The 13,637-nt window shown below is 44.3% G+C and overlaps 1 protein-coding gene across 2 annotated transcripts in view; it reads right to left on the reverse strand.

The window, feature by feature from the left end:
- Positions 1-13,637, reverse strand: part of MFSD12 (major facilitator superfamily domain containing 12) — a 38,569-nt gene that overhangs the window by 15,392 nt on the left and 9,540 nt on the right. For both annotated transcript variants that reach the window (XM_032216831.1, XM_032216044.1), the window contains exon 2: positions 793-1,003. In XM_032216831.1, the coding sequence (XP_032072722.1) occupies positions 793-1,003 (211 nt within the window). The remainder of the gene's footprint in view (positions 1-792; positions 1,004-13,637) is intronic.

Consider the following 13,637-nt stretch of genomic DNA (forward strand, 5'->3'; position numbering starts at 1 on the left):
CGGTGAAGAAAAGCTGGCTGAGGAATTCTGGGAGTTGAAGTCCACAAGTCTTAAAGTTGCCAAGGTTGGAGACCCCGGGTCCAGGATGACTTCATGTTTAAGGCAGAACTAGAACTAGAACTCACAGTGCCTTGGTTTCTAGCCCGGTGCCTTAACCACTAGACCAAACTGTTGTTCACACATCGGCAACGCTCTTGGGCATTCTGCACTGTGCTCACTACTCGACAGGGAATTTCTTGGTGTGGATGTCAGTGAGATGGGCCACAGCAAGCCAGACATGTTGGCCAAATGGGTTCCACCACAAAACCGTGGTTGACTAAAGTGCGCTCGACGAAACCGTGTACCTGACGTCATCACAGTGCGACGAAAAAAGCACGCTGTGAGCGGTAAAGCTAAAATTAACGCGTAAACCTAAACCTAACCCCCCCAAACCTAACCCTTAACCTAACCCTAAACCTAACCCTTAACCTAACCCTAAACCTAACGCTAAATCTAACGCTAACCCTTAACCTAACCCTAAACCTAACCCTAACGCTTAACGTAACCCTAAACCTAACCCTAACCCTTAACCTAACCCTAACCCTAACCCTTACCTTTACGTGAATCAGCTTGCTTTAAAAGCGCTTTTTAAAGCGCCCTTTTTTCTCCGCGGTCGTTGTTGTCGCGCTGCTGATGACGTCAGCGACGCGCTTTAATCAGGTGCGCTTTAGTGGACCGCGGTTTTGTCGTGCCACGGGCCAAATGGTGCCCACAAGGCTTGAGAGGATGATCCGCTTTCCTGTCAGATCTTACCTGAAAGCTGTGAGCTCTACCTTCTCATGGTCGGTAGTGACCAACTCTGGTATGAGCGAGAGGTGAGAGATTTGGGTGGCTGCCCAGCCAAACTGGAAGATGATAATAAATGGGATGAAGTAGATGAGCGCAGCCCACTCGGGTGTGTTCTCCGTGCAGCCGATGCATGGGCTGAAGATGAAGGGGAAGGAGAGCAGAACACAGATGGTCCCTGTGTAGAGAGAGGTCAAAGCACAAATTTGAGTCTATGGCGATTTCTCAATCATTCAGGCCATGGTTTTGTCCCAAAGGTGCTTTTTCCCAAAAAGCAACTGGACTTTCTCGGGTTTTTTTCCCCCTTTGAAAACATTTCACTTCTCATCTAAGGAGCTTCTTCAGTTCTCTTAGAACTGCTTTTCAGTTAGAACTGAAGAAGCTTCTTGGGTGAGAAGTGAAATGTTTTCAAAGGGAAAAAAAACCCAAGGAAGTCCAATTGTCTTGGAAAAAGCACCTTTGGGGCAAGCTTGGAAGAGGCAATCGGGGATTGTAATAGTTGAGAGAAACAACAAAGTTTTTGCTTCATCAAATCACAACATGAGGCCTGCTGGACTGGAATAATAATGTTGTTGTTGCCGTCCTCAACCAGATTTTTAGAGTAAGAAAAATATAAGACTGGTGGGAAGCATGGAAGATTACAGAAGGCAGGAAGCAGCATCACCTGTACCTCACATATAACATTTCATTAGTGAGGCTATTTAAAAGAAAGATTAAGTGCTTTAAGGAGTCTCTTGTCCAAATGTTCCTGATTTATTGTTATCTGATTCTTGGGAGTTCTCTGCGTGAAGCATTGGGAAATAGGACCAGGAAGACTGAGGTTCAAATCCACCCATGGAAACTCACTGGGTGATTTAGGGCCAATCATACCTCAGAGAATTTTTATGAGAATCTAAGCCAAGGAGGAATTATTATATACGCCACTTTGGGTTCCTTGAGGAAAAGTATCCTCTAAAACAGGGGTGTCAAACTCAATTTCATTGAGGGCCACACCAGGGTTGTGCTTGACCTCGCGGGTGAGGGATGGCCAGGGTGGGCGTGGCCAGCTCGATGTCACTCGTGTTGGGGGCGCCTGTGGCACAGACCAAGCACTCTGCCAGCAAAAACAAGCTCCTGAGCTCCATTTTCGGCTGCCACAGCCTCTTGCAACCCTCTACCAGCGAAAATGGAGCTTGGGAGGGCAGCACATGGTCCTCCCAAACTCCATTTTCACTGGCAGAAGTACTGCAGGCCACTGTTTCGCTATTTCCAGATCTAAGTACCCTGAGGGCTGGATCCAGTCCCCAAATCTTGAGTTTGACATCCCTGCTCTAAAACAAACTCATAAAATATGCTTTTCCATGACTTGTCTGGGACATCTATACAATACAATACAATACAATAGCAGAGTTGGAAGGGACCTTGGAGGTCTTCTAGTCCAACCCCCTGCCTAGGCAGGAAACCCTATACCATTTCAGACAAATGGCTATCCAACATCTTCTTAAAGACTTCCAGAGTTGGGGCATTCATAACCTCTGGAGGCAAGCGGTTCCACTGATTAAATGTTCTAACTGCCAGGAAATTTCTCCTCAGTTCTAAGTTGCTTCTCTCCTTGATTAGTTTTCACCCATTGCTTCTTGTTCTGCCCTCAGGTGCTTTGGAGAATAGTTTGACTCTCTCTTCATTGTGGCAACCCCTGAGATATTGGAACTCTGCTATCATGTTTCCCCTAGTCCTTCTTTTCATCAGACTAGACATACCCAGTTCCTGCAACCGTTCTTCATATGTTTTAGCCTCCAGTCCCCTAATCATCTTTGTTGATTTCTCTGCACTCTTTCTAGAGTCTCCACATCTTTTCTACATCGTGGCAACCAAAACTGAATGCAGTATTCCAAGTGTGGCCTTACCAAGGGGTATTAACACTTCACGTGATCTTGATCTGTTTTATCCCTCAAAAAGTTCGACAATTCCATTATTCTTCCTGTTATAACCTCACATAAATTTATGGCCTTTGCTAACTACAACTGTGCTCCTGCCCAGCTGAACTTAAGCAAAGACACGCAAAACCATTAAACTTTTATTACGATTACAAACATCTCCGATTAAGCACAGTGGCATGAAATTAAGGGGACCATAGTTCTGAAAAAATTACATCGTGGATGGACCTAAAATATTAATTGTTCCATTAATTTCTACACCTAACAATGGTTTGTACGGGACAAAGGAAGTAAGAGAGCTACCGGAGAGCAAGTCTTCCAGAAAAAGCATAATAATCACACATGGAATCAGATTGAAGATGTAAAAAGGAGCATTTGAATGGAATCTTTGAATTTTAGAATAGTGTTTTTTCCAATTTTGGCAACTTGACAATGTGTAGAGGCCACCAGGCGTGTGATTTCAACTTTTTCGATCAGTATAGGAAATAACTTTTGAGACAGATGACTATCCGATCTATGCTTAAATACATCCAATAAGGGGACCGATCACATAAATTATCTGTTTTTATTTTTAAGGTGGGTATCTTCCCCTAATGTTTAATGGAATCCTCCTCCTTACAACTATCCATCATATGCCGCTCAAAGATCTTTTCTTTAAACCAGCATTTCTCAACCTCACCAACTTTAAGATGTATGGATTTCAACTCTCAGGATTCCAGAATTCTCCAGTCCTCTAACTCCGTAGTTTGAAGTCCATATATCTTTAAGTTGCTGAGGTTGAGAAACACTGCTCTAAACTTAAAAGGATCACATGTTTTTACTTCTTTGAACATTCATTCATTCCTCAGTAAAGTCCGCAAACCACCCACTGTCTTTTTGCAGCTACAATGGAGCCAGTTTGGTATAGCGGTTAAGGTGCTGACCTAGAAACCAGAAAACTGTGAGTTCTGGTCTCATCCTAGCATGAGTGATTTGGTGCCAATCATGTAGTCTCGCCTTAGGCATTAAAGCAAGCCGAGTGAGCTTGGGACAGGTCAATTCAGTTCACGGGATTGTGGTGGGGAAAATAGGGGAAGGAAGCAGAATTAGGCATGTTCGCTCCCTTGAATTACTTATAAAATAATAAGCGGGGATAAAAACTGAATACATACACATTCACACTACCCACTTGTCTCTAAAATCACCCAACTATTCCTTATGTTTTTACTTATACACTCATTAAGCAACCAAGTGGATATTCTGTCCAATAAGAGTTGGAAGGGACCTTGGAAGTCTTCTAGTCCAACCCCCTGCTTAGGCAGGAAACCTTACATCACTTCAGACAAATGGTTATGCAATAATTTCTTTAAAACTTCCAGTGTTGGAGCATTCACAACTTCTGGAGGCAAGTTGTTCCACTGATTAATTGTTCTGTCAGGAAATTTCTCCTCAGTTCTAAGTTGCTTCTCTCCTTGATTAGTTTCCACCCATTGCTTCTTGTTCTACCCTCAGGTGCCTTGGAGAATAGTTTGACTCCCTCTTCTTTGTGGCAACCCCTGAGATATTGGAAGACTGCTATCATGTCTCCCCTAGTCCTTCTTTCTATTAAACTAGACATACCCAGTTCCTGCAACCGTTCTTCATATGTTTTAGCCTCCAGTCCCCTAATCATCTTTGTTGCTCTTCTCTGCACTCTTTTTAGAGTCTCCGCATCTTCTTTACATCGTGGCAACCAAAACTGAATGCAGTATTCCAAGTGTGGCCTTACCAAGGCATTGTAAAGTGGTCTTAACACTTCACATGATCTTGATTCTATCCCTCTGTTTATGCAGCCTAGAACTATGTTGGCTTTTTTGGCAGCTGCTGCACACGGCTGGCTCCTATTTAAATGGTTGTCCACTAGGATTCCAAGATCCCTCTCACAGTTACTACCATTGAACTCTCTTCTTGCTCAGTTCTGACCTATTTGCTGAGTAGTCTGTTTATTCTCCTGCAAGGTTTGTTTCCTTTTCTATAGTTTCAAGCAGGATTCTGCCCATATAATCTCAGGCATGCTTAACAAACTAATTCCCTGAAGATTTTTTGCACCCTTTCTTGCTAGATTTGCACAGGAGAACGATCAGAGATTTTTTCTAATTGGCCATGCTCAGATAAGGTTTTTATAGGAACCTTCAAGTTGCACCACCACTCCATAAGCAAACCATCCTTATTCCACACTGTTTCTCCTGTTACATCTGGGAAATATGGGAGGGGTGTACCTCTACAACCTTACTGTGGGGTTCAATGTTCTCATAGTACTTATGAATTACTTCCCATTAGTTTTTCATTTTGACACTTATATACTGTTAGCATGTGGAACATCATTCCACCTGAGATTAGACTAGCTATGATCCTGCTGGCCCTTTTTAAGGCCCTGAAAACTTGGTTTGCGGCCTTGGCTGTGTGATGAAACCTGCCTCTTGTTGATGTTTTTTTTTATGATGGTCAACTGATATGCATATTTTTAATCTATTTTATTGGAAGTCACATATGTGAGATGAGTAGCCTTTTAAATCTAAAAAATCCATTTCAATTCCAATTTTTTTTCCTTTGCCAATTTGATAATCATTCCTTCCATTCCTTCACCAAAATCTCTAATTGAAATATTAAAAGAGTAGAGGAACCACACCAGATCTTCTGACCCTTTGCTACATACCTCATTCCAATCTCACCTGGGCCAAATCAGTTGGTGGCATTTATTTATTTATTCATCTAGCTATATATACTGCTAAAAGTCTCATGTCTGTAACCTTCACTAGGGTGAAATGGTATATTTCAGGGTAACAATTTTTCAACCAATCTACCTCAAATGCATTAACTTGCAAAACGTGTCCAAAATCTGGGACCCATCACTTCTGTAGGATTGAAAGTTGGCAAAATTGTAGCTGTTTCAATGTCACCACACCATCTGACTACACTTCCCAGAAATCTGTAGGTTGTGTAGCATAAAGTAATATGGGAGGGGTGTATCTCTGCCCTTTTTCTTGCTTTCCCCTGGTCCCTGTGCCCAATCAACTGGCAGGCGAGTGGCGACTGGATGCTTTGGAACTAACACTGAAATCTGAAATCTCTAAAGATTGGTAGGCAGTGAGAAAATGATCAGGGAGCAGCTCAACTACCAGCTGGCCAGGTAGGGCTGCCTCAGGGGTGGGAGTTGATGGTCAATGAATGAACCCATGGATCATACCAGGATTTGAGCAGGGAGGCAATGTTTCCCCAGTTTGCAGCTTTCTTTGTTCCCCTCACCTTCCAGTTGAGTGGCAAGCAGTTCCACAGGTCAGGCAAGGAGGAGAATGAATGATTTCCAGTGCTACTAGCCAACCTCTCAAAAGCAACATCAATGGGGAAGCTGAGAGTAAATCTTAAGTTTTTTCCTCTCCTACTGCTTTTTTTTTTTTGGCCTGCCTGTGGTCATTTCATTTCTGTTTAGGTAAGGAAATATTTAGGAAAGGATGACTCAATAGGTCACGGGTTGCCTAGTACAATATATTACTAAATCTCTTGTTTTTGTCTGCTTGTAGCCTTAAAATTGGGTGAAATGTTGCATCACAAGGCTTTCCTCTTTGAGGGAGAAGGGCAGTTTAGAAATAGGAAAACTAAATAAATAAAAAAATAGTAATTCTTGAACCAAGGTGCCCCAAATGGGCCCACTTACAAAATGCACCTCAAATCTGGGATCCGTAACTCCTCTGGGATTGAAATTTAGCAAAGTTGTGATTCTTCAATGCTGCCACAGTCCGATTTGATCACGTGATCATCATTTCCAACACTCCCAAACATGCTGGACTTTGCTTTTTCCTTGAAAACGTTTCGCTTCTTATCCAAGAAGTTTCTTCAGTTCTTGGATGAGAAGGTAACGTCTTCAAGGGAAAAAACAAAATCCAGTTCCCTTTTGAAAAAACACCTTTGGGACAACCAACCATGACCTGGATGACTGAGAATCTCCACAGACCTTTCCAGCACTCCCTTCGGCTTCCCACAAGGAAAGTCATTGGGGAAGCCAGTGGAAGTTGCAAGTTTTAGGGGTTTTTTTTAGTTTACTTTATTTTCATCGCACCTCGTACAACAAAATTAAATGCCATCTTCAGTGTGCATTATAACTATAAAAATAAAACAAAAACACACATCCTATACAATTGAAATTGAAAACCTCTGATATTGCATTAATACTGCACTATACAGTAGAATTCCATATAGTTACTGCTCTGGGATAGAAGCTGTTTTTCAGCCTATTTGTCCTTGTTTTATCATCCTGTACCGTCTGCCAGATGGTAATAGTTCAAAAAAAGGGTGCCCAGGATGAGATGGATCATTAAGAATGTTTTGAACTTTCTTAAGGCAGCAGGAGCTATAAAGCTCTTCCAAAGAGGGCAGAGGGCAACCAATGATCCTCTGGGCTATGACGTTAACCCTTTGGAGTGCTGTCCTATCTGCCACTGTGCAATTGGCAAACCATACACTGGTGCAGTAAGTTAAAATACTATCTGTGGTGTAGCAGTAGAAGATCAACAGCAGTTTTTCATTCAGCTGTTGTTTCCTGAGAAGTCTCAGGTAGTATAATCTCCGCTGGGCCCTTTCCAGGCCAGCAGGCAGGTCAAAGGCTGCTGCCAGGTGGGGGAAGGACTTGGAGAGGAAAGCAATTACCTGAGCAACTTGCAACCTTCCCTGCCAGCTTGTTCACTGGATTTCCAGGAAAGCGGGCAGGGAAACTGCAGATGGTGACCGAGTCTGCAACTGGTTGTATGTGTGTATCGGTCACCAAGTAGTCAGATTGTAATTACTGACACAGTCGGTGATGCTGACACAGCCGAAACGCTTGAGGACAGGTTGTAACCGTGACAAAAATTCTGGTCACTGCACCGCTGCAGTCATGTGATTGTGTAAGCTACCCACAAGCAAAGCCAATGCGGAAGCTGGCAGGAAGTTGGAACTCATTGTTCTTGCTTTTTGGCTGCAAGGGTGACCATTCTCTTGATCTCTTTAGGTAAATAAACAATGAGCCAATGGGTCAAGGAATGTCTACTTAAATATATATTAGCTATTAGCAACCCGGAACATTCTTCCAATAGAATACCAACATACTTGATTTAAACTAGCCTAATCTGTTCCCTTAGGGGTGCGGTGGCTCAGTGGCTAAGACACTGAGCTTATCGATCAGAGGTTCAGTGATTCGAATCCCTAGCACCGCGTAACAGAGTGAGCTCCCATTACTTGTCCCAGCTTCTGCCAACCTAGCAGTTCGAAAACACGTAAAAAATGCAAGTAGAAAAATAGGGATCACTTTGGTGGGAGGGTAACAGTGCTCCCTGAGCCTTTGACATTTAGTCATGCTGACCACATGACCACGGAGAAGTCTTTGGACAGTGTTGGCTTTTTGGCTTAGAAACGGAGATGAGCACGCCCTCCTAGAGTCGAGAACGACTAGCACATATGTGCGAGGGGAATCTTTACCTTTTAATCTGTTCCCATTTCAATGCATTACATATACTGTATTAAGCAGTGTCCTGATGCTTCCTGTTTAATCTTAATACACAAAAAGCAGTTTCTTCTAACCTGGCTCTCTCCAGCATCTTGGGACTCCAAGAAGGGCCTTGGAGCTGGATACTGGAAACCGCGACACTACTGTATGTTTGAAGGGCACCAAACAAAGCCAATGCATGCTGATATGGCACAGTGGTTTGACGAAATGGACTAGGATCTGGGATGCCCAGTTCAAATCCCCACTCAGTCACACCTTCTCATAGTGACTTGTGACAGTCACTTTCTAAGGGCCAACCTACCTCACAAGGTTGTTGTTGGGGACGTACAGATAGTCCTTGGCTTATGACCATAATTGAGCCCAAATTTTTTGTTGCTCAGCAACAGTTGTTGAGTTTTGCCCCACTTTACGACCTTTCTTGCCACAGTTGTTAATTGCATCACTGCAGTTGTTAAGTTAGTAACAATGATCTGTTAAGTGAATCTGACTTTGGCTTGTCAGAAGGTCACAAAAGGTTATAAAATGACCCTGGGGACACTACAACCATCATAAATATAATGCCAGTTGCCAAGCGTCTGAATTTTGATCATGTGACCATGCTGCAAAGGGTCGTAAGTTTGAAAAACGGTCATAAGTCATTTTCTGCAGTGCTGTTGTAATTGCAAACAATCACTAAACAATCTGTTGTAATGGAGGACTAAGGGTAGTCGCCTTGCCTATCTGGCAGAAAAACAGAATATACCGTATTTTTCAGAGTATAAGACGCACCAAGATTTTGAAGAGGTAAATTTTAAAAAAGCTTTTGCACTCTGCAGGCCTCCCAAACCATCTGCATGCCTCATTTTTTGTGAAAAACAGGGCCTGCAAAGAGTGTGAGAGGCCTGCAAAGTGCTCCTGGTGCTGGGGGGCAAAAAACGAACAAAAATGGCCAAAAACAGGGCATGCATAGCTTTTAGGAGGCTTGTAGAGTGCTCCTGGGGGCTGGGGGCAAAAACAAGGGGGAAACGGCCCATTTATCGCTTGTTTTTGCCCTCCCCAGCCCCCAGGAGCACTCTACAGGCCTCCCAAAGACTCTGCATGGCTATTTGTTGAAGGGGGCAGGGTTTCTGGAGGCAAAAAATGCTGTATTCAATGTATAAGACACACCCAGACTTTCAGGTGCGTCTTATACTCTGAAAAATATGGCAAATTGCAATGGAGAGCCAATAATAGAAAATGGCTGTCCAGCACAATTAGATCCCATGCAAAATTAGCATCCCTAATCACATTTATTCAACTCTCATAATCCGAATTAAGTTCACAACTCACAAATAGATCCTTTTAATTTGCAAGATCCCAGAGGGGGTGGAGCCTAAGCAGGGCCATTGGGCCCCACCGTTTCTGCAATTGCCTTGGCAGTCGAACTCAGGCTACCTGATGTAACCAGCCACAGCCAAAAAAATGGCTCCACCCCCGGCCCCCGAGACAGATGGCAAGTTCAACTTCCTCAAAAGTCAGCAGGGCCTGCAGTTTCAGCCCTGTCATCTGATCAGGAGGACTAAAAAAAGCTCAAACATCTGTTTGGCCATCTTCTTCTCCTGAAGACGACTTTATAATGCCTTGCTAAGGCCACACGTGGAATACGGCATTCGGTTTTTGGTCGCCACAATGTAAAAAAAGATGTGGAGACTCTAGAAAGAGTGCAGAGAAGAGCAACAAAGATGATTAGGGGACTGGAGGCTAAAACATATGAAGAACGGTTGCAGGAACTGGGTATGTCTAGTTTAATGAAAGAAGGACTAGGAGTGACATGATAGCAGTCTTCCAATATCTCAGGGGCTGCCACAAAGAAGAGGGAGTCAAACTATTCTCCAAGGCACCTGAGGACAGAACAAGAAGCAATGGGTGGAAACTAATCAAGGAGAGAAGCAACTTAGAACTGAGGAGAAATTTCCTGACAGTGAGAACAATTAATAAATGGAACAGCTTGCCTCCAGAAGTTGTGAATGCTCCAACACTGGAAGTTTTAAAGATGTTGGATAACCATTTGTCCGAAATGGTGTAGTGTTTCCTGCCTAAGCAGGGGGGTGGACTTGAAGTGCTGCACACTGCTGGCTCATATTTAAATGGTTGTCCACTAGGACTCCAAGATCCCTCTCACAGTTACTACTATTAGGCAAGGTACCACCTATACTGTACCTGTGCATTTTGCTTTTCTTGCCTAAATGTAGAACTTTTAATTTTTTCACCATTGAATTTCATGTTGTTAGAGCTGGTGGGTTGAGCTGGTGCTGGCACAAGGAATTGCTGGAAAATACAATTCAAGCTTGGAAGCCTTAATAGAAACTCCTCACACCTGTGGTGTGTCTGTCTGTGTGTGTGTGTGTGTCTGTGTGCCTGAATGGGACAGGCAGACACAATCACAGGTTTTTGTGAGACCAAACTAGCCCAGGTGTAGTGGCTAGAAGAAGTCAAGTCAGGCCAAAGCTTTTGGTCTTGAAAAAATCAAACTTTGCCCTGTTTACAAATGCTGGCAATAGTGTAATTTCAGATGGCATGCAAACAAACACTCTAAAACTCAGTAGAGCAGGATGGAGGAGCTACACACTGTGTGACTGGCACAGTAACACCATGCCTCCCCTCCCCTCTGGTGGCCCCTAACTTAGTGTGCTTCAAGGACAAAGGCTGGTTTTTTAGCATCTGCTTAAAGGTATCACAGGGCTACAGAGAATTGTCAAAATTATGAAACCAGGTTCTTTGGTGTCCTCTGAGCTTGTTGTTTTCTTGAAGAGGTTTCATTGCCCAAACTAGGTAACATCAACAATGCACTTCAACCACTTCAACCCTGAGCTACAAATATTCTCCTTTGTTTGGTACTTATGAGACTATCTTCGGCCATGCTGGTTGAAGCCCCCGTTTCCAGAGCTAATAAACATAATGCAACCAATAAATTACAGTCAGTCTCACTGGAATCAGCATAAACATGTCCTCCGTTTTCTGGAGTTAATTGAATTGAATTGAATTTATTGCACTTATATGCCGCCCTTTTCCCCGAAGGGGACTCAGAGCGGCTCACAATCCAAGTCAAGGAAGGGATACAGATAAGGGATAAAAGACAAACAAAACAATACACAATTTAAAGCACACAACAACCATAACATTCGAGGAGGGGGGCAAAGCTCTTTAGCCCCAGGCCTGTCAGAACAGCCAGGTTTTAAGGGCTTTGCGGAAGGCCTGGAGGGTGGTGAGGGTTCGAATCTCCACGGGGAGCTCGTTCCAGAGTGTCGGAGCAGCCACAGAGAAGGCTCTCCTCCGGGTAGTAGCCAGCCGGCATTGGCAATTCGGAATTCGGAGGAGGCCTAATTGTGGGATCTAATTGGTCTATTGGAGGTAATTGGCAGCTCATTTAAGCTCATTTTCCTCCACTCTCCCACTAGTACCCTGATGGCGAACCACAGGTGACATGCAGAGCCCTATCTGCGAGCACACCAGCCATTGCCCAGCCCCGCTTCACCATGCATGTGTGCACACCTCCATCCGCCACTGGTCTTCAGGTCTCTGCCGCACATGTGCAGGAGGTGGCATGGGCGCATGTGTGTGTGTGTGTGTGGTACTTGCAACCCCTCGGCCCATTTTGGGCCTGGAAAGCTTCCTGCACCCAACTTGGAAGCAAAAAATGGGCAATGGGGAAGCAGGGTGCATTGCACGGGAAGGATTGGGGGAGCATGAGGGGGGTTGCGCACACGTGTGTGGAGTGGGTCCCACATAGGAGCCCACGTGCATGCACAGAGGGGCAGGGCATGTTCGGGGGTGTGTGCCTTGCATTATGGGTGCAGGCACGCAACAACAAAAGGGTTAGTCATCACTACACTAGTAGAATCACCAAATTATTCTGAAGTCAACGTTTTTTTGGAAGAGGAAGCATAACCTTCTTAGAATTGCATTTTGTTTAGCCGATGAGCCTGCCCACAGTGTTCTGATTTTTAATTATTAAAAAAAGGAACTAGCTTCTGAGAGAAACAAAGAATGAATTCCCCCAAACCACACATTCATTTTCACAGCCATCATCACATTCTTTTAATGCACCTCTCCTCTGTGTTACAAGCCCACAGGTCTTAAAGTTGCCAAGGTTGGAGACCCCTGTATTAGATAATAACCGCCCGCTTCGCCAGCCAGCCTGGCTAATACCTGTACAGACATAAGGCCAACATACCTCAAGGCAATTATAATTTTTCCTTGCACTCTCTCTCCTTGCTGGAACTTTTCAAGCTTGCTTCCATTTTTTAAAAACTTATCTCTATTTCTACCACTAGTATTGTTGAGAAATGTAAGGTCTGCAGCTACGCCAGAAAAACCAGATGCACAGGTACAAGGTAGGTGATACCTGACTTAGCAACAGTACTTGCAGATCTGGCAACCAAAAGTTAAGCATGAGCTAGCAATGTGCAGCTGATGCCAAAAGGGCTGATCCCATTTTGAACTGCATCAATAGAAACGCAGTTCATGAGAAGTGACAGCACCACTCGGTGCTGTTTTTTTGGGTCGGACTACACCTGGAATCCCTGTGCCCAACTCAGATGACCACAATGGAAGGAAGATATGGGGAGGAAACTGGCGACAGGGCAGAGAGGAAGATGGTAAGGAGCTAGAGGCTAAATCTATGAAGAGAGATCAAAGGAACTTGGTATGTTTGCTTCAAGAAGAGAGGCTAAAGGAGACCTGAGGCAGCCTTCCAATACATGAAAGGCTGTCCCAGGGAAGAAAGTGGGAGGGGGAATTATAGAGAGTGTGGGGATATGTAGCCATAACAACATTCTTTCTCAGAAAGTCAAGGTAAAAGGCCCTGCAGCTGTGATGAGGTGACTGGGAGGCATCTATCAGTTTCGGACGGTGCATGATTGGCCATGTGATGGACATGTGGGTGCGGGACCGGGGCTTGGTTTTCATTTGGGTGGGGAAAACCTGGAAACTTTCAGATGGTTCCACCACAAAACCGCGGTCCACTAAAGCGTGTGTCCACTAAAGCGCCGGGTGACAAAACCGCGCCGTCAAAACCGCGCGACAAACAGTGCACCGACAGAAGCGCACTGTAACATAACCCTAAAACTAACCCTAAACCTAACCCTAAACCCTAACTAAACCTAAACCTAAACCTAACCCTAAACCTAACCCTAAACCTTACCTTAAGTTAAATCGCGCTTCTGTCGGCGCGCTGTATCGGCGCGCTGTTGCTCGCGTGCTTTTGACATCGTGGTTTTAGCACCGCGGTGTTGTCGGCGCGCTTTTGACTTTCGCGGTTATGTCGTGCCACGCTTTCAGATTTGGGTTTCCCAGATGTGCCAGTATGACATCTCTAATAAAATGGAACTTTGAGGAAACGGAAGCCTTTGATTCTTTATTGTAGAGGGCGTTACTTGGAA

Source organism: Thamnophis elegans, chromosome 1 (assembly GCF_009769535.1).
Source record: "Thamnophis elegans isolate rThaEle1 chromosome 1, rThaEle1.pri, whole genome shotgun sequence".
In the NCBI taxonomy this organism is placed as follows: Eukaryota; Metazoa; Chordata; class Lepidosauria; order Squamata; family Colubridae; genus Thamnophis; species Thamnophis elegans.